This window comes from Betta splendens, chromosome 21, assembly GCF_900634795.4.
Source record: "Betta splendens chromosome 21, fBetSpl5.4, whole genome shotgun sequence".
NCBI classification, from domain to species: Eukaryota; Metazoa; Chordata; class Actinopteri; order Anabantiformes; family Osphronemidae; genus Betta; species Betta splendens.
This window is the reverse complement of record NC_040899.1, coordinates 11347485-11375424: the sequence shown is the minus strand read 5'-3', so window position 1 is coordinate 11375424 and position 27940 is coordinate 11347485. Positions and strand designations below refer to the sequence as shown.

The 27940-nt window shown below is 49.2% G+C and overlaps 1 protein-coding gene across 4 annotated transcripts in view; it reads right to left on the bottom strand.

Annotated features, from left to right (window-relative positions):
- The window catches only part of epha3 (eph receptor A3), a 65079-nt gene extending 37384 nt beyond the window's left edge, over nt 1-27695 (bottom strand). For 3 of the 4 annotated variants that reach the window (XM_055504910.1, XM_055504911.1, XM_041068748.2), the window contains exons 1-3: nt 27512-27695; nt 21593-21657; nt 15441-16101 (exon numbers count right to left, since the gene is read on the bottom strand). In XM_055504910.1, coding sequence (XP_055360885.1) covers nt 15441-16101; nt 21593-21657; nt 27512-27605 — 820 coding nt within the window. In that variant the 5' untranslated portion in view covers nt 27606-27695. The remainder of the gene's footprint in view (nt 1-15440; nt 16102-21592; nt 21658-27511) is intronic. The other variant, XM_029135735.3, reaches the window with a different exon arrangement.
- Between the last annotated feature and the right edge of the window lie 245 nt (nt 27696-27940).

The window sequence follows — 27940 nt, the reverse complement described above, 5'->3', positions numbered from 1 at the left end:
TTATTGTTATTCAGAATTATCGGCGTCCACATGGCTGCTGACATTGAGCCTCCGTCAGAGAAGCAGCTCTGTCTGCTGGGTTCTGAGTGGAGAGCTGTGGGGAAGCCCACCAGGGACGACCACTTACACTGCTGGAGCACCTGAGGACAGCTGAAGGACACACACACACACACACACACACACACACACACACACACACACGCGCGTATATGCATATGCTGACTGACACCTACGCAGAAGCCAAAGGAAGCGGCTGCTGCCATATGCTAAGGAGTCTCCAGACCCCTCACACTCCAGACAACATGACACACTGGCTTCCATTCCATGCAAACAGGGTCTCACCAGAGTCTGTGCAATCCAGATCAGAGGCTGGATGTGAAACGGAGCTGAATAGCAAAACAAGCCGAAGGGTATCATTTAACTATTAAATCCTGGCTTTTAATTTGCTAGAAAAAAAACACAATGCTTTTATTTTGAAATAAACAGCATCATTGTTAAAAAAAAGGCCCAAACGGCTTCTTTTAAATGTACATCGCCCTACCTTTATTCACAACATCAATCTAAGACCTCTTTATGTCAAAGGAATCGCGTACCATACTGCAAAACCTCATCTTACCTTATTAAATCCTGCCTTACTAAGAAACGCATCTCATTAGCCGTCACCTTGAAAGCCGGCATCACTCCATGAATCGCGGAGGTCAGAATCTATTTTTGAGAAGCCGTCTGCGCGGCTCGTACCCGGGGCGGCTAATAGGATTCTCCCGCATGCTGCGGGGGGCAAATTTGATCAAGGTTTTTGTATAACAGAATATTAATCACATTCGCGGCCCCGCCGGCGCCGTGCATTCAAACATTTGTGTTCCCCTCTGACACCGAGGCCTGAAGGAATGTTTCTCACGGCTCCTACGCTGTATTGTTGTACATTGTGTCGTCAGTCTACGACATGGAGCTGCAGTGCATTCTGGGTAGTGTCCAGTCAGGACTAAAGAAAATTGAGGAATTCATAGCTGAGACCCATAGTTCAAGACCCGGAGCTGGTATGTGGCGCTCTGCGGAAACAGCAAAACCTGATCTCCTGCGACCAGGAGCGTGTTTGTGCGCGGAGGCTGTGGAGGCGCCCGGGCGCTACGTTGGTGTGTGTCCGCCATGTGTGGGAATGCGTGCGAGCGGGATTCCTGGGGCAGGTGTCTCAGCGGTGGTTGGGGCAGCGCGGCACTAAATCACCCTCCAACTGACACGCCTCACCGCGGGGCGCCGCGCCATGTGCTGCCGCTGAGGCGGCGAGAGGGACCCGGGGGGGCGGCGGCTACGGTGTCACGGAGCCGAGGAGAGGGGGACCCGGCTCGCTGCAGGTCGGCGTCTAGTCATTCGTAGGTGGCGTTTAGGTAAACATGGTGGAGATTTGGAGAAATGTGAGTCCGGTTTGTGCACGTGGGGGAGTGATGGAGCGGCGCAGGTGAGTTGCAGACGGGCCCAGACTTCCTGGCACGGTCCGAGTGCACATCAAGACTCTCGCCTTACACACCCCCACCCCCACCGCCACTGTCCTCTGCCTCCTTCATCATCCTCAGTTTATGCGGCCCGCGCACACGCAGACCCACTGTCTGTTAACGGGCGCCACCGTCGCGTTGGTGCAGTAATTAGACGTCGCGTATGGAAATCACACCTGCCGCGGGCGCACTGTATCTGGCCGGAGTCCTGCCGGGCGTCTGAGCGTGCAGGAATGAGTCACAGAGCATCCGCCTGGGTCCCTTCAAAACAAACTTCCTGTGCTAATCTTAGAGCGTGCTCGCGTGCTCTGTGCGGCGGAGATCCATTAGAGCCCTGCGAAGCAACACACTGGAGACCAATTAGGACCGAGAGGAATGAATGCAACAAGGAATATTAAATATACGGAGATTATTTATAATCAGAGACACTCCCAAGCAGTGTATAATGATAAAACGTAAACACGGCTGCAACAATGGGACGCATCAGCTGGGCCTTCGTTTCAAATGCACATTCAGAAATCGCTGTCGGCTCCCGAGCTTTGCTTTCTGCCACTTTGTGCCCCAGGGGTGCGCCGGAGCTGCTGTTCGACGGCGACGGGTTGGGGCACTTGACGAAATGCAGGTTCAGCAGAAGCACATTCCCAGCGTGGCCCCCTGCGGAGCTAACATTAGTGGGAGACTGCGGAGCCCCAGCTCATCGCAGTGGGTGAGGAAAAGTTAAGTGGGTTCTAGTCCTTGTCCTCCCGAAGCGAAGCTCACAGGTTATACTGAAGCACACACACACACAACACCCCCAAAGAAATATATTCAGCTCTCCCTGGGTCTCATACTGTATTGCTTTGCCTGCTGTTGTTGCTGGTGCCAGTCTTGGATCTCACCTGACTGCTTCTTAAAGACAGAGGCAGCACGTTAACGAGTTCAGAGGTGTCGCTTCCCCACACGTTACACTCTGATCATCAATCAAAGAGGTGCTTCCAAAAGGTCCCAGTAGCTGATTTACACAGTGGAGCTGCTGCAGGCTCTTTTAATAGAAAGCAGACACTGACCAGTCCGTGTCATCTGCAGCTTCCTCCCCGACCACAGCTAGTGAAACTTAACTCAGCACTCTGTAAAAACCTCCAGCGAAGCCTCTCTCGGGCCAAACTCGAACGGCTCGAGAATTAATAGGGTCTAAAGGCTGTTTGACGAGCTTTAACGGGCCTAAGAAGACGTTTTCCCACAATTTTACACGTCTAACAAACTACCCACAACAATAAAACACCAGTGAAACGGGCCGATTAAAGCGCTCCTTTCTGTCTAGCGCTGCTGCTCGTTATGAGGAGCGCTGAGAGTAAGAAAGGCTCTCACTGTCGTCATTCATCAAGGGTGAAAGTGGACATTCATCATCGGCCGCTAAAGAATCCAGTGAAGAATGTGCCGCCACGCTCCATTTAACATCATAGCACAATTTGAATGCTTTGGCCTATTATTGTAGTATTAACCAGTATTATTAAGAAGACAAGTATATTTTTTCTTACTATTTGGGAAATTATTGATAATTAGTTTAATGGGGAATATTTGGACAAACACAAAGCTGGATGGACAGGCTCTCTTTCTTCTTCTCCTTCACATAGACACACATGCGGTGGTGTCCCTCGTAATGCCGGGGCCAGTGACAGGCTGAAAGGCGAGAGTGATGGATGGGCAGGGCTTAATCACCTTTAATCAGCTCTGTCCTTGAATAATGATGAACGGCGCCTTTTAACGCACAGAACACGGAGAGGGAGCGACGCCCCGAGAAGAGATGCGCGTCACACACGCTGCTGAATCCGTAAGTAGTGGCAGATGCGGCTCACAAGTCCTCAGCCGTGTGTCTTAACCACACGACACACAGAACCAGAAACACCGTAGTTCATCAGCTACTACATGCAGCGGGGTTAAACGGATTTTCAGCGTTTTTCACGTGACTTTAAAGCAGTGGCCTCAGCCCCATAACTCTGCAGTGCGCGTAGCTGACAGTTGAAGGGCGGCGCTTTAAGGGAGGCCAAAGGCTGAAGTGTGGGGGGCCTGGCAGGGTGGGTTGAGCCCCAGGACAATGCCATTACAGTGGGGATGAGGGCTGCATGAATGACCTGAGGAAATCATGGGGCCGGCAGGAATGTCGTCCCGCTGAGCGCACACATGGCATTTCGCTCTGCAGCAGCGCGACGGCCCCCACTCCTCCCGGTATCGGCCGTGCAGTCGTCCATCATTAAGAAAGAAACCCCGTGAAGGGCTAGACGCAGAAAATAGCCTGATTACATGTGCGCGAAGGTATGAACGCTGCCGAGACGTTACCCTCCTCGCACGGTCCATCATCCATGTGTATCCACGCTTGACCTTGCTTTCTTTTAAGGGGGACTGATTCATTCTATGCAGAACAGTGCGCTCAGGTCTCTCTTGAAATTAGCAAGGAAATTAATCGCAATAGTTAGATACACAAACAGGGCTCTTGTTTTCACTCAACACCTGTACAAACCGTCTCGTAATCCCTGTTTCCTCTCGCGGAGCGACCAGCGTTTCATTCTGTTCCAGAGTATTTGAAAGGCCTCCTGCGAAAGGAGACGCTGAGCTCATGTGACCCCATGCTTCTAAGCCTCCAAAGGGCCAAGACGGTAAAGTCATATTGCTATAGAGGCTAGTCTATAGTGTGCGTTACATAGTATCCATTGACAGCTGCCTCAGATCATTAGTTCGCCAGGATTAGGAAGGATGGTCCAACAAGCCAGGTAATGGACATCAATACCTGCATAGCTCGCGGTTCCAAGCTGTGAAAGGATTTATTTTGGACGGACACACTGTGTGAAACGCAGGGAGACAGAACGTCTGCAAGGGTCCAGCTTTTTGCACCTGCACAATCTATTTTTAAAAGCCACCTTAACTAAAAGAAAATTCCCTGTGAAGGTTCCACATTGTGCCTCGGGGTCTCAGCATTACACTCTGATCTCAAATAAAGATGGTATTCGGTTAAGTCGTGTTCTGAAATATCAGACAGACCAACTGTAATGTGTCTAAAAACATACCGCATGTATGAAAACACGCTCCAATGTTAACCAGATGTTACGAATCGGGTGCAATTAACTGAAAGTGATGTGGTGTGCTCCATCCAAGTCAACAGGCCCCCTCATCTTTCCCATGCAAGCCGAGCGCCTACCGTGCCAGCAAAGCCCTTCTTCTCTTTCCTTATTGTTTTTATAGGCCCATAAATAGTCCCGGCTAAATTAATGAGGCCACAAAGACGGTGATGGAGGAGCGAGGGGGATGGAGGAACAGAGAGATGAAGGGAGTGATAGATGGCATCATTATAATGCAGCACATCTCACTTAGCGGAACTGTTAGCTTTGGAAGTTGCGTGGCTTAGCATTTGCCAGTTCGGCTCCCGGTTCGCTCGAATTTACAAACACACACGCACGATTTAGAGAAGTGAACAAAAGCAACAACATTTACTCACGTACTGTAAATGAACACGGAATGATAGACCAGCATGAGAAAGAAACCCTCAAAAAACACCTTCCCAACGCACACACACACACACACACACACACACACACACACACACACACACACACACACACACACACACACACACATTCATAATTAGCTCAACCACAGCTATGAGAAATGAAGATAAAGCTTATTCTTTCCCCACCTGGGGACAATTTACAGACTATCTCAGTTAAGCTGAACACACTGGTAATTAACACAGAACCCCAGTCAGTTAACTGACTGATAGCCCAACTCTGCATTATGACATTGTTTCAGGTGCAAAGCAATTTTCCGGCGGCCAGATTGAACCATTCTTCACCGCGGCGTCCTGAAACTAGAAGCAGAGCTCACATGGAGTCAAAGACGAATTACTATTACACAATAAAAACGCTCCTCTGTTTTCTGATGGGCCGATAAACATCAAGTCAACCAAACCAGGCATGATGAAAGGTGTGCGCTTCATTAATAAAAGATGTGAACACCAGAGGTTGATTCAAATTAACACTCAGTCAGTCGATAATGAGATGCGCCGATCTAACATCCCCGCGTCTGTCTGTCTCTCCCGCGTTTTCTCCGTCGCTGGGCCTCTGAACCTCCTCGTTGGGGACGTACAGTAGGCGTCAGTCACCGCCACATTAGCATGGTAAATACATGCAGATGGCAGTCACAGCCAGTAACCTTTCAGGAGCCATTTACATGTAAATCAATGGATTAATTGGCTGAAGCTCATTAGAGTCGCAAGCTCATCAATACTCCTCACCTCAATTACCTCTGGCATTGAGTCGTCATCTGCGACCCAGCGCCCCCCCCATGAAAAGCTTCCGACTCATTTTGAGCCACCATTGTCACTGTATTCACTGTCACAACAAAACTAGCTCCCGCGCGTCAACACTTGACAGCTACTTGCACCGATGGCGATAGAAAACTAGTCAGGAAAGCAGAAAATCACGCAGGACTCCGTGCGGAGGCCGCGCATTAATCACCGGAATTCCCTCTAACAACCCTTGAGGCTTTGCTCTTTGGCATCGCCTCCAGGTGCTCAAATTGAAGGCCTAATAGCGAAGGGCCAGCGAAGCGGAGGAAATGGAAAAATTGGTCGGTTGTATCGCTAGACGTGGGCCGTGCTACCTTCACCTTGACAAATGCCTGGTGCCATCAATTCGAACAGGGGGGGAGAGGAAGGGAAATGAATCGGAGGAGCTGGGAAATCTGTAGATGATGAGTGCAGTAATCTTGTTGGACACTGGTGTTTCCCATTTTTCTCCGCCTGTCTTCACGCTGCCTCGAACCGTCCGTGCATATTTGTATGCGCGTGTCAGAGCGAGGGCGAGAGAGAGGAGGAGAGAGAGAGAATGTGGGAATGAGGCAAATTTGTGGGAAAGGTCAGCGCTCATATCCACGGTACCCCTCGACTTTTAAAGGTTGAACCCTTTGTCCTGGTGTAAGTGACACTTTATCCCGGACTCCGCAAGAGGAGAGATGTGGACAAAGACGGAGCGGGAGGCTTCTGGTTCGAGAGCGGCGCCATCAAACGGCCCCGGCATCGCAAGCGCTTGAAGCGAGCGAGACTGAAAATACCGATCCGCGGGGGTCATAACTCCGTCGGAGCTTAGCTGCTAAATCTGCGAATAAGCATCACGCCGGCGTACACGCGATAATTCACAGGTTCGTACCCATTAAGTTTGAGTTCACCAGTGAGACCGAGCGGCTTCCAAGCAAAATAAGCGGCGTTTACCTAAGCATGCGGGCCAGGGATGGAAACATGAAAACTGAGTCTGGAGTCATTTTGAAAAGGGAAACCGGCACCATCATAAGGACGTAGGTCTGTTTTACAATACACATGTGTCAGAAGAGTGAACCTAGCCTGACCCCAGGATATAATAAAAAGCACATCATCCATATCCAAACATCAGCTACTGGAATATTATAGTCTGACACCTAATACAATACATGTAAGAGCCAGATGCAGTAAATCGTTAGAGGCCGATAACAATGTGAGCATTCAATAAAAATCGGTCTTATCTAAATTCCTCGACATGGTCAATGAAGAACAATAATACCAATGGAGAAAGCGCACACACAGCTGCAGGCCTTTACTGTCTGTTGTGCCGTGTGAGCTGGCCGCCCCGGGCTCGCTTTGTTGTGCTTGGCATTCAGCTAGCGCGGGCAGCTAACGGCCCGGTCGCTGAGGCCCGACCGCCTTTAATCACGACACGCACTCGTATGCATACGCGCATCGCACGCACGCACGCACGCGCGCGACCTACTCCTTTTCCGGGCGAGAGGTCGCGGCGCTCTAAGTGACACCATCTGTAAGTCAGCCTCCAAGGCCGAAGGTAAAATGCCACCACTGCGCTCACTTCCTGCGGGAGGACCGGGATGGATGGAGTGAGCAATAAACCAGCGCAAGGACCTTTTCCCCCTCATCGCCGTCCAATCTGGAGCGGGGGGGAGTCATGGATACAAGGAATCCGAGTCCATGGATCATTTCAGAAAGGCTGAGCTGTCTATGACATCAGTGACTCCTTAACGTGGGAGTAAATAACTTGAGATCAGAAGGTTTCTCACCCCCAGTAACGTCCAGAAGTGAAGCATCTCCACATGATAGAGTTGCTCCTGTAGCCTTTGAATCTAGAGTCAATCCCAATTATTTCTGTGTTGTAACCACGAGACATCTTCATCAGGTTTGCCATGTTTTCCATCTGGCTCTTCTCACTAAAACTCCACATTTCTTTTCATTGAGCTCAGTGACAGTGAGTGAGGCCAACATTCATTAAACCAAAGGGTATTGGAGCTTGCTTTCGCAGCGCTACTCATGCTAGCGACGGAGCCCAAACACAAATATACCAGGAGCTGCTCACGACCCAAGCGGCAAACAGGAAAGCGAAGACCAAACTAAATGTACTGTTACAACCCTGGCACCACAAAGTAGCAGCTTCATTCAGCGCATGTTGGCAAACGCAGTCACACTGTAGTGTGCATGAAGGGAAGCGAGTGGAAGCTGCACCTGAAAACTCAACTGAAAGCTTTTCACATCTGAATCCAAAAAATGGGACAGTTTTCTAAAACTCACCTCACACCAGCTTCTTTGATCCACTTCAAGATGCTTTGGGCTAAAAGTTGAGAAACACTATGGACAGACGTGACAAACATTTAACCTGGCTACTGATGATATATGAACCTATATAATTGCAATTAGACTATTAATATTGTACTAAACATAAGTTAAAGCACATTTCTCTGCACGTGTGTTGTTATGTGAGTCAGTGAGAGGCACTTCCTGCTGAGGTAAGCGCTTTTTCGTCCTCTCCTCACTCCTGCTTTACTAATGACCTGTGTCTATTGACAGACGCGTCTCGCACACCCGTGTCGTGCACCCGTTCACTCTTTCCCACACACACACACACACTCACGGGTCCCAGAGGAGCTGCAATGCTTCCCTTCCTGCACACCTGATTAAGATGGATGACATAAACAATGGAAACACCAAGGTTAACACAGCAAGGTCACCAGCAAACAAGCACACAGAGGTGTAAGTAAATAAACACTTGAGCAGGTGGGGGGGCACAATACTACAGTACAGTAACAGTAACCACTGGATGTTCAAGCAGTCACTGTGTTACTGGTTGGCTGTCATTAAAAACGGCAGCGTTTGTGGGGAAGGTTGTGACGCTGACGTGTGTGATGTCGCGGCACAGCAAGATCAGACAGCTGCTGGGAGACAGACATTTACGCAGCCACGCTCGGGTTTTCTACCCGGAATGACACCGAGACGCCTCCCGTCGCTGAAGGCATCGTAGCCGTACAGCGGGATGACAACTAGTCACAGTGTCAGCGTTGGGATAAGTGAAACCACTGGCAGACGCGGACTCTAGACGGGAACGAGGTCGCGGCGGAGGCCACCGACGCATCTTCAACACCAAGGACAGCACACATCAAGCATCGGTTTATGGCAACAAATTCATTTGATTCATGAGTGAGTTGAAAAGAAATTGGACATAGACATACAGTATTATCTTTAGTCTTTGTTGGGCTCAAAATTCTGTTTCTGCACATGAAAAAAAGAGATACTTCATCCATCTCATCTCAAACTGGATGCTGGAGTCGGCACCAGCTGTCACTGTGCTAGCGGTGGGAAACACACATGAGGTCCCCAGGGGAATATTAAGTAAATTCATGCTTTAATAGCAAAAATTATAAATAGATAAATAAAATGGAAAAAAACTGTAAAGAAAACAAAACAAACCTTTTTTTTTATTTCAAATTTCAGACTGACATTTAGTATATACGTATTATTGTATAGCATATTTAATATATAAAAGTTTGGAGTGTGTAGCAAATATTTATGCAAACTGTGAATATTTAATGAATGAATGAAATGAATAAAGCCTTTGTTGACCTTTGTAAATGTCACTGATAGTTATTTGACCTTTTGTCGTCAAGTTATGATGGAAAATCTATTTATCAGGGAATCTACTGGCTCAGTTAAAACTAATGCACTAAGGCAACTATTACAGTGACGCTGACACACAAATAGGCACGCATGCACACGCACCCCCCTCTGTGCAAATCGATCTGATGGCAGTAACATCGCAAAATTACAAAACAGGCTCTCGGTGCCAGAGAGTTTCCAGCGGGGGTCTGCATCCCACCGACAGACCCCCCCCCCCCTTACCCCCTCAGCTCCCACTCCTCCTCCCTCTCCAGCAGGCTCTGTCTCATCCATCAGGAATGATAGTCGCACTCGTTCATTTCCCTCCGCTGTTACATTACATCTCCTCCATCTTGCAAACAGGAAGTTCGCTGCGGCGTCCGTCCCTCAGCCTCTGCCTGTCCACTCACACACAGGCAGGCACTAGAGCAACGCGCTCTCTCAGACATCGTCCATCAGCGATCCAACATACGTACAAAGATATTCATGCGTATTTATTTTGCTTAGAGTTTGCATGCGGGCCAGGTTTCCACACATGCACATTCATGGAGAAGCACTGACCACTATGAAATAAACACCCCATCTATCTATGTATCCCTCCAGTTCTGTTTTAGGCTTGTGTGTGTGTGCGTGTGTGTGCGTGCATTTGAATGCGCTTGTTTCCGAGTGTGTTAAGTTGAATTCCTGAGCCTGTGGTTACCAGCAGCTTTGAAGTCTCAATAGCACCAGGGTCCCAGGGTGACAGGCTCGGCCCGCCGCCCCCCCAGCCGGCACTGGAAGGCCCATAAAGGGAAAAGCAAACAGGCCATAATCCCCCAGATGAACAAACCTTCCCTGCATCTTTGGCTGCAGCCTCCCACTTTTGTGGCCAGGCGCGCACACAAACAGCGCATCAGTTTAATGTATGGGCTGACACAGATGAGGGAGTAGACGCTGACTTGAAGACGTGGGCATATGTTTATGCAACATGTCAGGATTCTTCTATGGCGGCTCTTAATGAGCACACTACAGCTGATTAAAGCCCTGCTCATCATCCTCTCTTTTACCCTCCTTCACTCTGTCTTTCTCTCTTTCATTCAGCCTGGTCCGACTTCCCCTCCGGCTATAGCGTTGTGAAGAGTCAGTGCGATCGCTTCAGGCCTCTCAGCAACTAATTAACTCACGCGTCAAGTTTATGAGCCACCCTTTATAACTCAGGCAACACTTGAGGGTTTTAATATTTAGGGAGCAAATGAACGAACACACAGGGAAATAGAATGATACGCAGCGCTTGCGTGTGGTCCCTTGTCTCCACCCTCGATGCATTTGCTTATAGGTCGATAAAACAGAGTAAACAGATGAATCCAATGAAACCCGACACATGGAGCGAAGGGCTGACGGCAGATGAAATCCCATGAAAAAACGTTTGCCAACAACAACTCGCACCGAGGCCTCAGCTGCCGATGTTTAGGGGAAACTTTATGATTCGGTCGTTTTCTTTGCAGTGAGCGTACATGTCCGCGCTAATGTACGAGTGCAGTTTGGATGTGAAAGAGACGTGTAGTTTTATACTTTGCAAGTTACGTATGGTGCAGCGTTAACGCCGCGAATCAGGACCCGTTTCAGTGGAGCATTGAGTCCAGGCCTTGTCCTTTCTTCTGGGCTCTCTCCTCATCTTTAGCTCCAAAGCGGCGCGCAGCCAAAAGGCTGCACCAGGAAGAGGCTGCACGCTAACCCGAAGCGACAAGAGGAGGAGGAGGAGGAGGAGGAGGCAGATCGGATGGAACGCCAGCGTTGCAGTCCCTGCACCCAGACGAGGGCGGACGCACACTGGGGTCAGCGTGGAGGGAGGTGAACAAGCGTGTGCACCTGCTCTCCAGCACCTGTGGAGGTGTGTTATACTGGTTCTAGGCTGCGGGTGAATGGGAGCGGCTATAACGTCAGCTGTAGCAGAGCTCAGCGGGACCTGGACAGAGGCTCGGAGCACCACAGAGATGCACACAGGCGCGTTCTGTGTTTGGTTATTGAAGCACTAATGAATATTAAACCGCAGCTCGTTGAGGAGCAGCGTAATTGCTCATTGGGTTTGTGCGAGTTTCTGTGGAGCCGGCGCGTTCCGATGGACGGCCAGGCCGTTATATAACCACCCACCAACACAAACAAACAGGGCTTTTCCAAGCAGATGAGAGGAAGCCAGTCGCTCCGTGAAGTCACAGCACTCGCTCTCAAAAGCGTGGCGGGAAAATATACAGCGAAAGCATCAGGGTCAGACAAATAAGAAAGAAAACAACCGTGTTACTGAAACTCCTCGGCTCCTATTAGTTGACCTTAATTAGGTATTTGATGAAAAATGAGAGTTTAATTTAATTTCAATTAAGCTTCAATTGTAAATAATGTTAACATTTCATAGCACAGCTGCATTTTTATCTTTTGTGATGACCATGAAGTAGATTGATGGTATTTTCCATCACTAGGGGGCAGACATACAAAACAAAATGACAAAAACATCTAGAAAGAGCGTCACTGTCACCCCACTCGCTCCACTTTCACCCTATTTGAATAAAGTACAATATTTGCCAGTATTTAAGATCACGTGGCTTATAAGTGTGCTTTATTCTGCAAGGCCAAATGGAGTTTATTTTGAAAGGCACGCTGGATCCTTCCAGCATGAGAATGAAACGGAGGCTCAGTGAGATGAGCGGCGACAGCGAGGACGGCCTCAGGACGGACAACGCCATTGGTCGGGTTTACGACTCGCGTGACAAGGTCGATGAGAGATGCACAACGCGAGTGCAACATGGCCGCCCGAAAGCCGAGCATGTCTGCGCATGAGGGCAGCCGCTAAAGAGAGCGGAGCGCGATACGAGGTATCCGACGTGCGGCAGACAGCGGGCTTTGAACCGGCAGCCAAGACCGGCAGCGAGAGCGAAGGACGAAGGAAACAGAAACCAGAAAACTGAATCTTTTTACTGCCTTGAAACAAAAGAACTTTCACGTTTGTGTATGATTTTCTCCTCAGATGAGTAAACGAATCAAGACCAACATATGAGACATATGTTTTTGTGTCCTTGTGTACAGATTTACAGCACATGTAACAGTGATAAGCATTATGGGCCTGGCAAGTGTGAGGATAGTGTGACTTGATGAATCCGGCAAGAATGTAAACCTGGCTCTCTCCTTGAACACACAACCGAGCAGCTGCTTGCATTTGCAACACACACACACACACACACACACACACACACCCTCGGCCGAGCTCGACAGACAGAAATCCGTTTGCTGTTTTAGGATCAAATTAGGGGTTGCAGGAATTTCACACTGATGGTAGATATGAGCTAGTTCACCTGCTCCAGTCTGTTCTAATGACAGATGAAAGACTGACTTAGTGAGATTAGATCTGGCCTCACATTCTCTGTGGAAAGCCTGAAGTCTGCTCACAAAACACACTGTAATCCACACGATGACTGACACGTCCATTTACATTGTGCTCCCCGAAAAACCCACTCGCCGTGTTTCTCCCTGACAAAACATCCGCTGACAACTTCTCCTCCGATAAGGATGATGAAATATCAAAATATGTCCACGGTAACGCACACTGCGCCCTGTGAAATATGTATCGGCAGACACGCACCGCCGCCACCGGCCGCGCACGCACTCCAATAACGGCGGCACACAAATCAGCAGTGACCCGCTGCCAAACCCAGACGGAATCCACGTCTACGGTCGGAGGCGCCGCTGAAAAAACATCCTCGCTCGCACAAACACGTCTGGCTACACACACACACACACACACACACACACACACACACACGGATAATGACATCAAATACTGAAGTGTACTCTGCTAAAGCTCTTAAAACACTCTGTCGTTTGTATACACAAAGACAACTGCTCTCATACAGCCTCTCTTTCCTTTCACACACACACAACCGCACACACACACACACACACACACGGACACACACACACAAAGAAACTAAGGTGAATAGGATTCGCTGCATCAAGACATCCCATCAAAGAAAACAAGGTATTAAATATTCCACAAAGGTGCCGCATCCGCGTCTGACTCAGACTTCGCAGCCAAACACCTCATTACTGTTTGCATCCCACGTCTGCCTGTGATGCTGCAAACGCACAACGCAACACTTCAAGCACATTAAATAGTTTTGAATTTCGAAGAGCTTATTTCCCGACAACAGCCCAACACATTTAGATATGACACCGACATACATTTAGAACAGTGAAAACTCTTTCCACCGCGTCGTGTAAACACCTAAACATCTGTTCTGGCTGCTGGAGACACAGTAAATATGTTTTCGCCCTCCTGCCTCTCCGGCCGCACGGTCGCCTGGGCCCATGCAGTCATCTATCTGTTAACACCGAGGGCCTGCAGAGCAAGCTGCACGCTGGGGCCCCCGACGGCTGCACGCGGGGGCTGCGGGGGCCTGTTGGTGCAGCTGTCCCGCCCCGGAGTAACATAAGACCTTATTAGAGTCCATTAGACCTCTCTGAAACTAATAAGAGATTGTCAAATACATCCAAACATTCACACAATTCGCAGGGAGACAGGAAGTGAGAGGAGGGTGACAGGAGACGGCGCGGGGGTCTGCCCCGGTCTGTAATGTGCCATTCATTGAGGGTAAAGAAAAATAATATTGTATAGCGTTTTTTATTCATATGATTCAGACTTTCTAGTCTACTGGTCACATTTACTTTTAATCATAATCTTTATTTAATTAGATTTAATCTCTAAGCAGTTCATGCTTTGAACATAAACCTTGACACGGGAAAAGAGCTTCTCTCGGACCTGACGACAGGAGCCTGACCTGCGGAACTGCCTTTGATCTCTTATTACCACTGGGCTTCTTTTTATTTTTTTTTTCTTTAATTCCCAGCTCTGTTTTAAGTTTAAAGCTACAGTGGAGGTGGCTCCTCTCAGAGAGATGCTGCGTGCGGCTTCTTACTCTGTAACCGAACGACGCGGACTCCAGCGCGCTGCCACAACAAAGAGCAAGAGCTTCAGACGCTCGTGCAGCTGGTGCATCGCTCTCCTGAAGCCACGGTGAGTTTCCCTCTTTCACGTGGCTGGAAAGCACAAATCAGTGCATGTTGTGTATCATGTTCCATGCGTCGCTGTATCAATGCAAAACTAATTTGCTTTGTGAAACCCAGGGATTTTTACTTCATGAATTTATTCGTCTCTTAATCTTAAAGATGACATAAAAGTTGCCATATGTGCGTCATTTATTATTCATCATGTCTCAACTATGAAAACTAACGATGTGAAAAAGAACAAGGACGGCCAAAGGTTAAATGAATTGATTACAGTACCTACATCTGTAGGTTAAATCCTTAGATGAAGGTGTTTCACTGTGCAAAGATAAAACGCAGGTTTCTTCACTGTCATTTTGATTATTTACATTACCAACTGGCAAGAACTAAAACACAGACAGACAGACAGACAGACAGACAGACAGACAGACAGACAGACAGACAGACAGACAGACAGACAGACAGACAGACAGACAGACGGGATCCTTTTTTCAACCACCTCTGAGGCAACGATGGACATGCTGGTGAGACTGAGGACCTCCAGACGCCAGCGCCGGCCCACTCGGGCCTCGGCTCACACCCGCAGCCATCGCCACAACTATTCCATTATTCACCATCCACTCCGGCCCACGCCTCTCGCCTGCTTTATCTTTGCTCCTACGGCCGAGCTCTTCCCATGGCTGATGATGTGTCAGGGAGAAGATCCCTTCCTGAGCTGCCGAACACCACGACCCACCGCTCCAAAACCTGGCTAACACTTCGCATGCATGCACGGGAATAAACACGCACTATTAGACACTTTTGATCCAACGCTCTGGGATTGTTGGGTTTGTTGGAACGCATTACAAATACGCCTTCAAAATATGCGCATGCATGAGGTTTGGGCCTTTGACGCTGAAGGTTCTGTGCAGACAGATATGAAGTGTGAGATGAAACACTTATAGCACACATGGTGTTTCGAACAAAAACTTTGAAAGTCTTACTTTGGCAGGTGTTGCTCCTCTCCTCGTAGCCGGGGTTACACAGACACTTTCCAATAGGCACAAGCCACTCCCCCTCTGTGCTGCAGTACATTCGTGGAGGTTCCTCCTCTTTGGAGTGATTGACACACGAGCCTTTGACCTCCACTAGCGACTGGGAGTCTATGGGTACAGTGTCAGGGAAGGAGGCCAGGTTCCTCACGGTGTTTGGGCACTTCTTAAAGTAGACCCTCACTGACACCAAAGCTACGCAGGCGCCCACGTCCTGGAACGCCAGGTAGAAGCCCTTCTTGGTCATCGGACCCACCTCGCGCACCTCGGTGTTGAGCTTGAGGATGCGGTCGCCGAGGTCCATTTGGGTGAAGCTCTCGTCCGCGGCGATGGTGTCGATCTTGGAGAACTGGTGCTCTCGGAAGTGGCTGCCCTGGTCGTCGTCCGTCTCCAGGTAGTGGAGGTTGAAGGTCTCCTTGCAGGTGCCCAGGACCAACGGGATGGAGTTGCAGTCCCTCAGCGTGAACTTCAGCTCCACGTAGACCTTCTGGGCCGACTGGCGCGGGATCCAGTTGGTGCGGAGCCAGTTGTTCTGGCTGTACTCCATCACGTTGCAGACCTGGAAGGTCCGGATGGGAGTGTAGTGTTCATCCACCCCGCTGATCTCCTCCCACTGAAAAAAAGATGGAGAAAAGGGACAGGTGGAGGAGAGAGAGACAAAGAACAGGAGAGGAGGACAAAACCAAACACCGGGAAATAAAGAAGGCAGATAAAGGCGGAAAACGTGGAGGGAACAGAGAGGGAAGCGTAGCAAAGGGTTGATTAACAAGCACAACATAGCAAATATACAAAATTATAGGAGGGTGATCGCAAAGAAGGAATTGTTTGGGTGAAAAGAAGAGGGAGCAACAGAATTAGAGCCAAGTGGAAGAGGAGCGAATGGAAGAGAGGGAATATGGAGAGATGAGAGAAAAGGAGATAACAGAGAAAGAGGAAAAACAAAGTTATATCCACCCTGTAAGCATTTAGAGATTAATTATTTAGATTCAGATTCACTCTTGCTGAATATTAAGCATCTAAATAAACTTAAGGGTGAAAAAAGAAATCACGCTACCAGACTCCTTGTAAATTACCCTAATTAATTTAAAGTAAACTTGCTGCCTTAGCTAAATTTTCAAGATTTAGACTCTGTGGAAATATTTCACAGAAAAAAAAACTCTGAGTAGATTTGTGTGAAACTGCTTAATTGCTGTTAAATATTAACAAAATCTGGTAGCAGTGTTTTTTTTCCCACCCTTTAACTAACATGTTTTTTCTCTACAAGTGAGGCCTCTCAAGCTGCGCTCTTAGTTATTAGCATCACAGAACTACTGCTACTGAAAAGGAAACGTGCTGAATCCACTATAGGAAACAAAAGAAGCTACGGAGAACAGACAGATGTGAGTGTAGACCAGGAACGTTCGTGTCTATCTTACATTTTCCCTCCACTGGGAGAAAGCAATGAGGGAGAGGAGAGGAGAGAGAGAAAGCGGGGTCATTCCTTTTGAATCCAACACAGCGGGACAACTCATTGATCATGCGCTTTGCCTTCGGTGTCCAGGCAAATCAACAGCGAGTAAGAGCGATGATGAATGGGCAAACACCTGAAACACTGGGCTCATTGTGGTTAAAATGACAATCACTGGAATGAATGGGCTTAAATGTGTAAACTGATGCTGTTGCAGCTTTTTTTTACTCCCATGAAATTCAGAATGAATGTATCCAAATGAAGCGAGAGAGAGAGAGAGAGAGTTTCTGGGTAAGTGGGAAATAAATTATCGCTCCTTTCACACACGCATTAATGGAAACATAAACCCCCCCCACACACACAGAGTTAAGTATATTCACATAAAGCTCATGTGAAGTGTTTAAAGTCCTATAGCGGGCAGACGCAGCAGGTGCTTTCAGCCTGGACAGAGAAATTAATGACGGGGTGAGAAAGTGGAGGTTCTCCGTTACAGCCGTGCACGTGTGCGTGCACGCGTGTGGGTGTGAAGCCTATCTGGCCTGAGGTTGGAGGAGCTCTCGGGCCTAAAGGACGGGCCACTCGCTTTTCATCTCACGGCAAAGTTAATGAAACACCCCCGAGAGAGAGAGAGAGAGAGAGAGGGCCTGGAAGACAGACGGGGGAGACAAAGTGAGGGGAGGAGCGAAGGAAGGGGTTCCGTTGGTGTTTAGTCTCCCAGGTCTCGCTTCTCTTGGCGTCACCTCATTCATCAGCGAGCAGCGCAGCCCCTCTACAGGTCTAACAATAACAGGGGGAACTAGGCAGCACTGAGTGGGGAGGATGCAGGGAGCTGAGCATAAGAGTAACATTCGACCCCACCGCGATGTGACGACACGCAGACGTGGACGCTGACAGAGGCTGACGGCGAAGATCCGATTAGCGGTTCACAATGTTGAAACAGCTCGTATTATTTAAGAGAGAGTTGAATCAACGTGTCGATATGTGAATATCACACCACAATATTACGACAATTCTACTTGCAAAGAAGCTTTTTTTTTGGGTTGTAATAATGTTGCCTGATTTAAGCTTTTATAAACTCATATCTTTCTATCGTGAACTGGTTTAGATTGAAAACTGAGAATGGTGACTCCTTGAGAAAGAGTTGTCAAATGCAATCAGGGTTAAAAAAAAGTCAAACCTGTGACTTTGTTACCAGAGAGTAAAAGATAAATTCTGATCAATGTCCTACTCAGAACTACATTTGGAGTCTGGAGAGTGTGTTTCTTTTGGCCTTATTTCCCTTTCTGCGCAGCCTGGAAGCTGTGCCACCAGCGCAGCCAACTCCCACTGTGCCTGTGTGGAGCTGTTTGGATGTCAAACAGGACAGATAAAGGACCAAAGCGAGCAGCCACCCCTTTGTCTCTCTGCAGGGGGCGTCTCTCCTCTCCACCCGCCCTGTAATTGATATATAACAACACTAGCAAACTGCACCGGTCCTCGTGACCTTTGACCCCTGACCCCGATGGTCACAGCTGGGGCAGCCTGCCCCCGGTTTCCTCTGATCTGTGCTGTAGGTGGGAGAACAGTAAATAGTGAACCGGTAAAATGGACTGCGGGAACTTGATCTGCTCGAGACATTACAACTGGCCACAGGCACGTCTGGGAGTCACACAGTCAGCATGCAGCGGAGGCCTGCGGGTCAATGAGCGTTAATAGACCGGTATATGGAGCAGTATACGCCAACGGTGCGTTTAGGTAACAATCTCGGCCACCGGGGTTTTCTGTACAGCGCTGACGGTGGGGTTTTAGCTTCGCCCGAATCGTCCTGACTAAAGCTTTATTTTAAACAAGGACCTGCAACAAGTGCGAGGCCGCCTCACGCTCGGGCTCCGCAGAGGTCACGGGGTCACAGACGCGACAACTGCTGCGTGTCAGTCAGGGGACACGGCCAGCCGCTCCCACCAACGGGGGGACCTGAACGCAGGCCTCCTCGCGGTAACCCTTGTTTACGCCTTTGCTCAAGGACACGTCGGCAGCCGTTGGGGGAAGGATGTGGGGAGCGAGAGCATTTGAAGGGACCACATCTGCAGCGCATTTGAGTTACTGCGCGTACTCGTTCCATGGACAGGGCCATTTTTTTTTGCAGCTTTTGATTTGAGTCTAACGGATACATTCCTTGAACAACTGCATGAAAGTTCATACTGTGAGTCAGCAGGTTTGCTGTTCGCCTGCCTTCCCCGGGAACAAGTGAATAAAACTCCTTTCTCCCTCTACTCTCCTCCTCTTCTTTCTGCTCTCGCGTCCCTCGCCCTCGCCCGCTAATCCTCGTTTATGGATGGGCTTTTCTCTGCGTTCTCTATTTCGGGGGGCACGGGTGGAGGGGGTGCTGCTCAGGTTGAATTTGCAGATGGGGTGGCACCGTAACGTGCGTGGATGTGTGTGTGTGGGGTGGGCTTTAGGAGCTCTTGGGTGACTAAAGAAGTTGAAACAGCGGCCTTTACTTTGAGAGGAAAGGCAAACAGAGAGAAAGACGACTGACTGAAGAGTGGCCCTGGTCCAAAACGGAAAAACACCCACAATCCCCTCCTTCACCTGAGAGCGTGACGAGGGGATTCAAACCAAAGGGAAGTTAGTCTTTGAAATGACGCCTTATAGTATAATAAATGTTTTTGGCTCTTTAACGTGTCCTAAACTCCCATTTGTGTGTAGGAACCCTTACTTGCAAACCCGAGCTGTTCACAGAAGAGCTGGTAAATACAACAATGCAGTCGTGTCCCCTGTTGGTTCCTATGAAAAATGGACTTCACTTCATATGTGCCCATTAATTCTATTTTGTATGCAGAGCCAGTGTCTGGGGTGTTGGCTCGTTACTGAAGAATGCTTTCAAAGCGCGCAAGAATGTATTCTTTAACACTCTTTAGTCTTGCAAAGGGCTAAGCCCCCTGGACACTGCTCAGCAATCAGCCTGCCTCCCAGACAGATAACAGTATATCTGGATCACACACACACACACACACATACACACACACACACACACACACACACACACACACACACACACACGTCCGTCCAGTCGGTGGCTCTGGAGTGAACGTCCATGGGAGGCTAAGCTCTTAATTTGTTCTGATTGGAGCACGTCGTGTCTCGACGGGCCAATGGCCGCGGCCGCTCCATCAGTGCGAGGGACTGTTTGTGTATGTGTGTGTGTGTGTGTGTGTGTGTGTGTGTGTGTGTGTGGGCTCGGTGCCACTGCCACATTATGAGAAATCATTTGTGAGCGGCGGTGTCCCAGGGCAGGCTGCTTATCGGAGCGCAGTCAGTGGATGACGTGAGTAATTACAGATGATTCACCTTGAGGACTTGATCATCAGCAATATCTCTCCCCACGTCGCTCTCGCGTCCCGTCCTTCCCTCTCCTCTCTCTGTTTTCCTCCCCTCAACCCCCCCCCCCCCCCCCCCCCTCTCTCTCGCCCCACCTCTTTTTCATCCTCTCCTCTTCTCAATATAATCGCTCATTCGCGCGTCATTTTTAAAAACCCAGCCGCCTGCTATTTATCTGAATCGGTCCAAACAACGGCGTTGAAATAAAGCAGAGCAGCCTCCGACGCACATTCCAGCGTCCGGTGCTGGAGCTACGCTGCGCCTTCTGCTACTTCCACCAACACGACATCAATCTCATCTTTCCAAGCGATCGCACGCCTGTCCTTGTGGTCCGCGAACGTCTTCGGGGCCAAACGCATCTTAAACAGTCTACAGTCGTCTTTTTATTACACTGAGGCTCAGCCTCGTGGAGAAACTCTGGGTGTTTGGACGTCGCCGGCGCCGTACGAGGCCGAGGGAAACCGGGTTTGGCAGCTCGGTGGAACAAATGACTGGATCACCTTAAGCCACTGCCAAGGAGTAATTCTAACACTTAATAAAGGCAAAACAAGGAAGTGTGTGTGTGTGGGAGTGTGTCTGTGTGTGTGGGCAAACCCCGAGGCACAGTAGTCTAACTAGTTAGACAAATAAACAGTGACTGAGAGCCCACTGGAGGGACTTCAGTAACAGGGAGAGGCTGATAGATGATGCTCTCCAACACCATGGGACGACACTGCTGCAACGCTGCTGACACGATGCATGGAACGATGTGTGACAGACAGAATGACTTCAAAAGACGTATTAACGAGTGAAATCCCAACAATGGAATTGCAATGTTTACATGCAACAGGAGTAAGACACTGTATCTGTTGTTGAACTGATGTTTTCTAAAAAAAGGGGACTGAGCTTATCGACGTCCTTGTGCGGATTCTTTTGTGTCTGCATCCTGAAATCCTTTAATGCCTTAATCTCTCTGTAAACACAAACACACCAACACGCTCCAATGCGCGTCCGTACATACATGCAGTGCGTTTTCGCTTTAAGCATCTTGACCATATGGCAAGCTCTGAATGCTTAACCTTTGACCTGCGAGATGGAGAGCGGGCAAAAAAGTAAGGCCTAAAGAGAAGTGGGTTAATCTGCACTTGGCTCGACACTGTGAGAACCGCGGGAGTTTAAGTCCAGGTTCCATGCGGTGCCGGCCTGAACCCCCACACCCCGGCTCGTCTTTGAAGCCAACCCCCCCCCCCCCCCCCCCCCCCCAACATGTAAACGCTATGCAAGTTAATACACAGATGGAAGGTTGGAAGGTACTCACCCCATGCGATGGGTAGGAAATCCATCCCAGCTCCCCTTGGCTTGCTTTGGAGTCTAACAAGTTGACTGTGGTGGGGAAAAGAAAGGGAGGGGGGGGCAAAGACAACATGTGAGGGTCTAGTCCTTGTTAGCCTCAATTAGCTGTTATCTAATCCCACAGGAGGCATCCCCAGCCTCACACTGATCACGACTGTTTACACAGCTGCAACACACACACACACACACACACACACACACACACACACACACACACAAACACACGGTCACAGCTTCAACAGGAGACACTGACAACACAATTTAAAACAGCATACTGTATCACTATATTATGTTTTATTTAATCAACATTCATCATTTCAATCCAAAACCAGCAGCAGGCGGAGAAACTGACGCGCAATGCTTGGAATTTGATGGAGAGCGATTAAGATACTATATTGTGATGGCTTTGGGTTTGCAATACGAATTTCATATGGTCCATGGTTCATATAATCTTAGCATGACAGCGCCACGGCCTTCTGGTCGTCGCGCTTTCGCTGCCCACCACGGCCGCGCGGCCAAACACGCGGGCGACTGTTGTGAACTCTGTGCAATCGCTGACGTACCGTTGACACAAATAATCTGAAGCATGTTCTATTCTTAGCGTACAGTACACACACACACACACAGCTCTGGTGTCAATGATTGTCATCCAGTACAACTGTCAGTAGAAACCATGACATATGGAGCAGGGAATGTGGAGGCAGCCTTGTGCTCCAGAGTCCCCACTTGTCACGATTAAGGAAATTATAAATCTACAATAATCAATGAAACGCTGCAGATGTTAATCCTCTAAATACATTTTATCTTTATTTTAACAGGGCGTCCGTTTCTCCCTTTACATTAGAACCAGACACTGACTCAGCCTCTTCCTCTTCACCCTGCTGAGGACACACACACACACACACACACACACACACACACACACACACACACTTGGACGAGCGAGCGTGAGCACGCGAGGCCCAGTGAAGCAGCAGCGCAGACAGGCCCTGCAGCTGTAACTCAACGCGCTGCCAGAAAGCTCAGCTATTCTAGATGTACACAGGACGACGGTGGCGCTGGGAACGTTAGCTTAGCCTCACACGTGCAGAAGGTCGCGGAAACCCTCGCCTCCGAAAGCCTCCCGGGCTGAGACTCACCTGGGCCACTCGGCCGGTTGAGTGGCAGCAGACACATTCCTATTAGAGTCTAATGAAGATATCTGTTCGTGTCAGATAATAGCGGCTCAGCATCCAGGGTCATTGCTTCCAATTTACATTTCCCAACGAGCCGGGCCCACCACTCAAATTGAGCCGAGCGGGGGAATTTGAGAGCAGAAAATTAGACGGCTCTCATATTGCACGAGGGAAAAAGCCCCCCACCCTCCTCCTCCTCCCCCTCCTCCTCCAGCTGCACTTGGCCGGGGAAACCAGGACGACGGTGCTACAGAAACCAAGATGCTCAGTCAGTTAGCACGCCAGTGCTAGCCAGGCATATACCCCCTACCCCACAGGGGGGGGGGGGGGGGGGGGGGGGGTCTAAACAAGAACTAGGAGTATTAATAGCAAACTGAGCCAGCCTGTCTGGGAGGCAGCGCAACATCAGAGGTAGAAACAGGTGAATCAATATATAACACATGCCCGGGCCGCCATCAAACGCCCACACGCACACGCTGACCCCGAACAGGCGGAAGTGGAAGGAACGACACCGGGAGGCAGCCGGGACGCCTTCCAAGATCCTAGCATGAACTGATGGGGGTGGATTGATTTTGTTGGGGGGGAACGTGGACCAGGGAGCTCCTGGCAGAGCACATGCAGAAATATCAACAGCGGAGCGAGGCTGGGCCCAGCTGAGCGCCGCGTCGACCTCCTCCTCATCCAGCCTCTAACGCTAAATCGATGCTCCCACAGATCGCCCGCTAGCGCCCGGCGCTGACGCACGCGCGCCCGGCGGAAGACGCCGACGGCCGCAGCCGACGCGCTCCTGAGCCACAGTCACGGCGAGCGAGCGAGAGAGAGAGAGAGAGAGAGAGAGAGAGAGAGAGAAAGAGGCTGCTCTGGAGTCAACACATGGCTCCATCCCAGAATACCCCCATCTGAAGCAGTCGCCCCGGAATAAAACGCAGCAGATTACACATTGGTCTCGTATCTCCCTTATAATTAGGACGAGAGGAGCGGGGAGCCGGATTAGCGTGTGCCGCGGCTCGGTGCACGTGGAGGCAGGCAGGCCGCAGTGCAGGCGAAGCAGGGCGACTCGTGCCTGTGTTAAAGGGTGAAGCGTTCACCTCCCATTATGAATTATTCAAGCGCAGAGTCGCTGTGTCTGATGTAGCTGCTGCTGCTCGCCCAGCCCCTCTGCCCCCATTCCTTCGTCTTCCGCTATTTGATTTTCCTTTCTTTCTTTCTTTCTTTCTTTCTTTCTTTCTTTCTTTCTTTCTTTCTTTCTTTCTTTCTTTCTTTCTTTTGCCACATTCACACATATATTATTTCATCCCCACTGCAAACCCGGAACCACCTGCAGTCAAACTGGGGATTTTACACATTCCCAGCACCTGTGAAAGGTACCGTCGCTCCCAAACGCCCATCGGTCCCATCGGGACCGACGTACCGGGCTCTGCGGGCCGAGCGTCCCCGCTGCCGCCTATAAATACCCGCGGCCTCCCGGCGCCCGGCAGCGGGCCAGCGCGCGGCAACGCCAAGCCCAAAGGGCCACGCTGCTCGGGGGCGAAAGGCGAACGGCCACTTTGTTTTTATTTCAAATTTCGATTTCACGCGGAGGAAAAATTATAATTACGTCTGATACCCGACATCTGTCGCCAGTTAAAAACGAAGCCGCGCCACTCTGGGATTTTCCTCAAGTTGTTCTAAAGGTTTTATATGAGATCGTTACGACCTAATGAAAGCCACACCTTCAAGGCTAAAAGTGGAAATAAATAGATGAAAAGTCGAGATAGACTAAAAGTGAGAATAATGCAATTAAACGTCTGGTTTCCTTTAATTGAGAATTAAAATAACAGTATGAGTCGAGCTTGACATCTTCCCTCTGATTTAATTTCTTAATTTACGGGAAACTTTCTCACAAGCTCCAACAGGCCTGTCTGAAAACGCTGTTATCGGCCGTGAGTTTACAGAAATGATAACGATCGCTTTCATTTACAAGTGCAGCTTCGGTCCGCGTAGCACACGCTGGTTTACGCGTCTGTCAGTTCAGCAGTGAAATCCACAACGCAGGAGACTTGACTGAAGTCAGAGACGTGAAGAGCGCGAGCGACGAGGTTTGTCACTGGGAATAATAACAATAATGGGCATAATTAAAATCTGCTGTGCTTTTTTTAACAACCAGTAAATTTTCTTATTCAGACTTTGGTCGTGTTGATTACTTTGTCGTAATAACCTACTCATCTGTGTCTTGGCTTTGTTAAATCATCACTAGGCAACAAATAAAATCACAGCCCGCGTTTAATCGTGGCTCGTTCAAATGACCATAAAGCGGGTCGGACACGGAACTACTGGTCTGTTCCCTTCGATATTCGTCCCACCATTTCATCAGAACGTGACATCTCGTGCATGTGTGGTCGTCTATAGGCTTTAATGTCGAGACGGTGCGGCTCGACACTGACACTCTCTGGCTGATACACGTCCCGGGAAGGTTAGCGTGGGGGGGCTGTAATTGATTTGTTCTTCATAGTGTCGTTCGCTGTTCATATTGACCTGAGCACCAGTTAAAGGATTTGATTCTCCCTCTCTCTCACGCGGAGCCCACAACTTCACCAAGTATCTCTCTCTCTCTCTCTTTCTCTCGGTCTCTCTCTCTCTCTGACACGCGCACACTCCTTTTCCATGGTTTTCATATTTTGACAGGGTGAAGTGCATCGTATGTAGTTACAGTATGTTTCATTTAAAGGGTGAACGCGCAGATGTCCTATAACAGCTGTAACTCCCTATAAACCTCAAAGTTTGATTGTTCTATCATGAATAAGAGTTTCAAAAAGCGGCAGAAACTTTGCAGTAGGCCGAGTTGACCTTGACTCCGCCAGCTTTCGTTTGTTTCCGCGTTAGACCCTCCCACGTCACTCACAGGTTATCATAATTCCAACATATTGTCTCCATGTGCGGCGAATGCAGCTTTGCGCACCCATCAGCAGATCCGCAATATCCGCCTGACACCGGAGTCAGAAGACACGACTGAATACGGTCACGTCAACACGACTGATAAACATCAGCCAACATTTTGTTCGGGGACGAATTCAGAGTTTTTTTTTAAAAAAAAGTTCCTGCCTCTAAAGTGTTAGAGTAAATCCTCAGCATGTTCCTAGTGAAAATAAACCGCGTTTCCTATTGCTCATTTCAATTACAAGCTGTCGATTCTAATAAAGTAAACGGAAACCACACAATCGATAGTTTATTTGGGTTGTGGAGTTCGGCCTGACTCGCCCTTTGGGGGGTTTCTATCAGATTAGAGCTGCTCTTTGACGTGGCCGAGACTAAAACTTTCCAAACAGCCTACAACAACGAGCAGACTCCATCCAGCTGCTCGCTTACTTTCACAGTTCCTTCCATGAGAACACATATCTGTGCGCCTTCACGTGTCGGTGTCGGCGTTTAATTACTGTAGACTATCACGCCTACTGCAAATAAAAAAAAAATCTTGTTCCGATTCGTTTAATTACTTTAACGGAATTAACACTCAAATCTATGCTGATGTGTTCCTCCCTGACCTCGAGTTAAGCCCCGTTGGAGAACGTGGGACGTGTGTGTCCATGAAGGCAACTTCGTGCTTTTTTTTTAATTTCTTGTATTTTTACAAAACGTTTTTGCATTTCAATTATTGTTACTGTGGACACTGTGACACAAATTTGAACGCAAACGCCTCCCCCGTGCACTGACCTTTACAGAGCTCACGGCACCTTCAGCACGAGTGCAGGCGCTGTCATTTCTATCCATTATGACCCCGCACACAAACCTTTAACCTCAACGGGGGAAAAAACACTGGGAATGCGTTTGAATCGCCTTTAAAGAAAGTTAATTCAGTAAATTCGCGAGTGGCTATTTTCAAACTCTCTCCCCTGTTTCCAACGTAGTTTCACGTGTTTGCAGAAGTTATTCTGTCGCGAGCGGAGCCGCGTGAATTATTCCGCCACTGCTCCAGACGCAGCCGGAAAACGCGGCTCAACAACGTACCGGAGTCCGCGCAAGTGGAAATAAACGGCAACAAGCCGCTCGCACGGCCGTCGCTTCCTCTCCCTAAACTAAACCTAAAATATAAACTGCTCTATTATTGTACTGTAAAATTCAGAGCAGACTTTACATAAAGCGGTCTGCGGTTCTGATTAGGACGGGACGATAAAACTGCCCGTCCGCGTTTTTACGCAGTATAAGCGAGCGCGCTCATCGTGCGTTTATTGCCCTCCGATCGGTGACTGGTGGCGGAACTGGGGCGTCTTCCCCAAAAAGAGAAACCCAATCAACACGGACCCCTCGTGGAAACGCAGACATCGGACTTGTTTCCGCGTCTTAACTACTCTCTGACGCGCGTTGGACCCGTTCGGTCCAATTTCAACGAGCACAAACCCGGACTTGGCGACGGGGCGAAATTAGGCTGCGCCGCTTGTTTTGGATCTATTTTCAAGTTTCGTATCTAATTACGGCGCGTTGGGCATCAGACGGCGACAGCCAGCGGTCATTCGCGCCCCCTCGCGCACTTCTCGTCATCCCATTATTGCTGTCACTATAATTTGGACAGTAGCGAGCGCTCGGTAGCGCACCATGAACACAGAACAGGCGAGCGAGCACACACACACACACACACACACACACACACACACACACACACAGACAGTACATGGATACATACATACGCGCACACGCGCCTCACACATGTCTGCGAGGTCTTAGACTTCCCTTACCTTCGTTCGGGGGGTAGATGATGGGGAACACGGGAACAACGCGGGACAATAAAAGAGGTAAAATGAAAAGGAGTGATCGCGCATTGCAATCCATGGCGGCGGATCAGAGGTACATAACTCCATGAAGCCACTGACTGATCTGAGAGCGTCTTCTCCCCACTCAGCTTTCTCCCTCTCTCCTGCTCCGTCTCGCTCCGGTCGGAGCAGTTTTCCGCTGGGTCCTACAGAGTCTGAGAGGCAGCGAAACACAGCGGATAAGTTCATCACAGGTCAGTTTAGATTCACTCCCCTGAACGTCAAAGCCTGCTACTCAGTATATTTTATAGATATGTATGTATTTTAAATATAGGTTATTTTTAGGTTTATATATTAGAAAAAATATAAATAATCCTTCATTGGGATTTATTTTTGATCAGGAGATGTGACCTG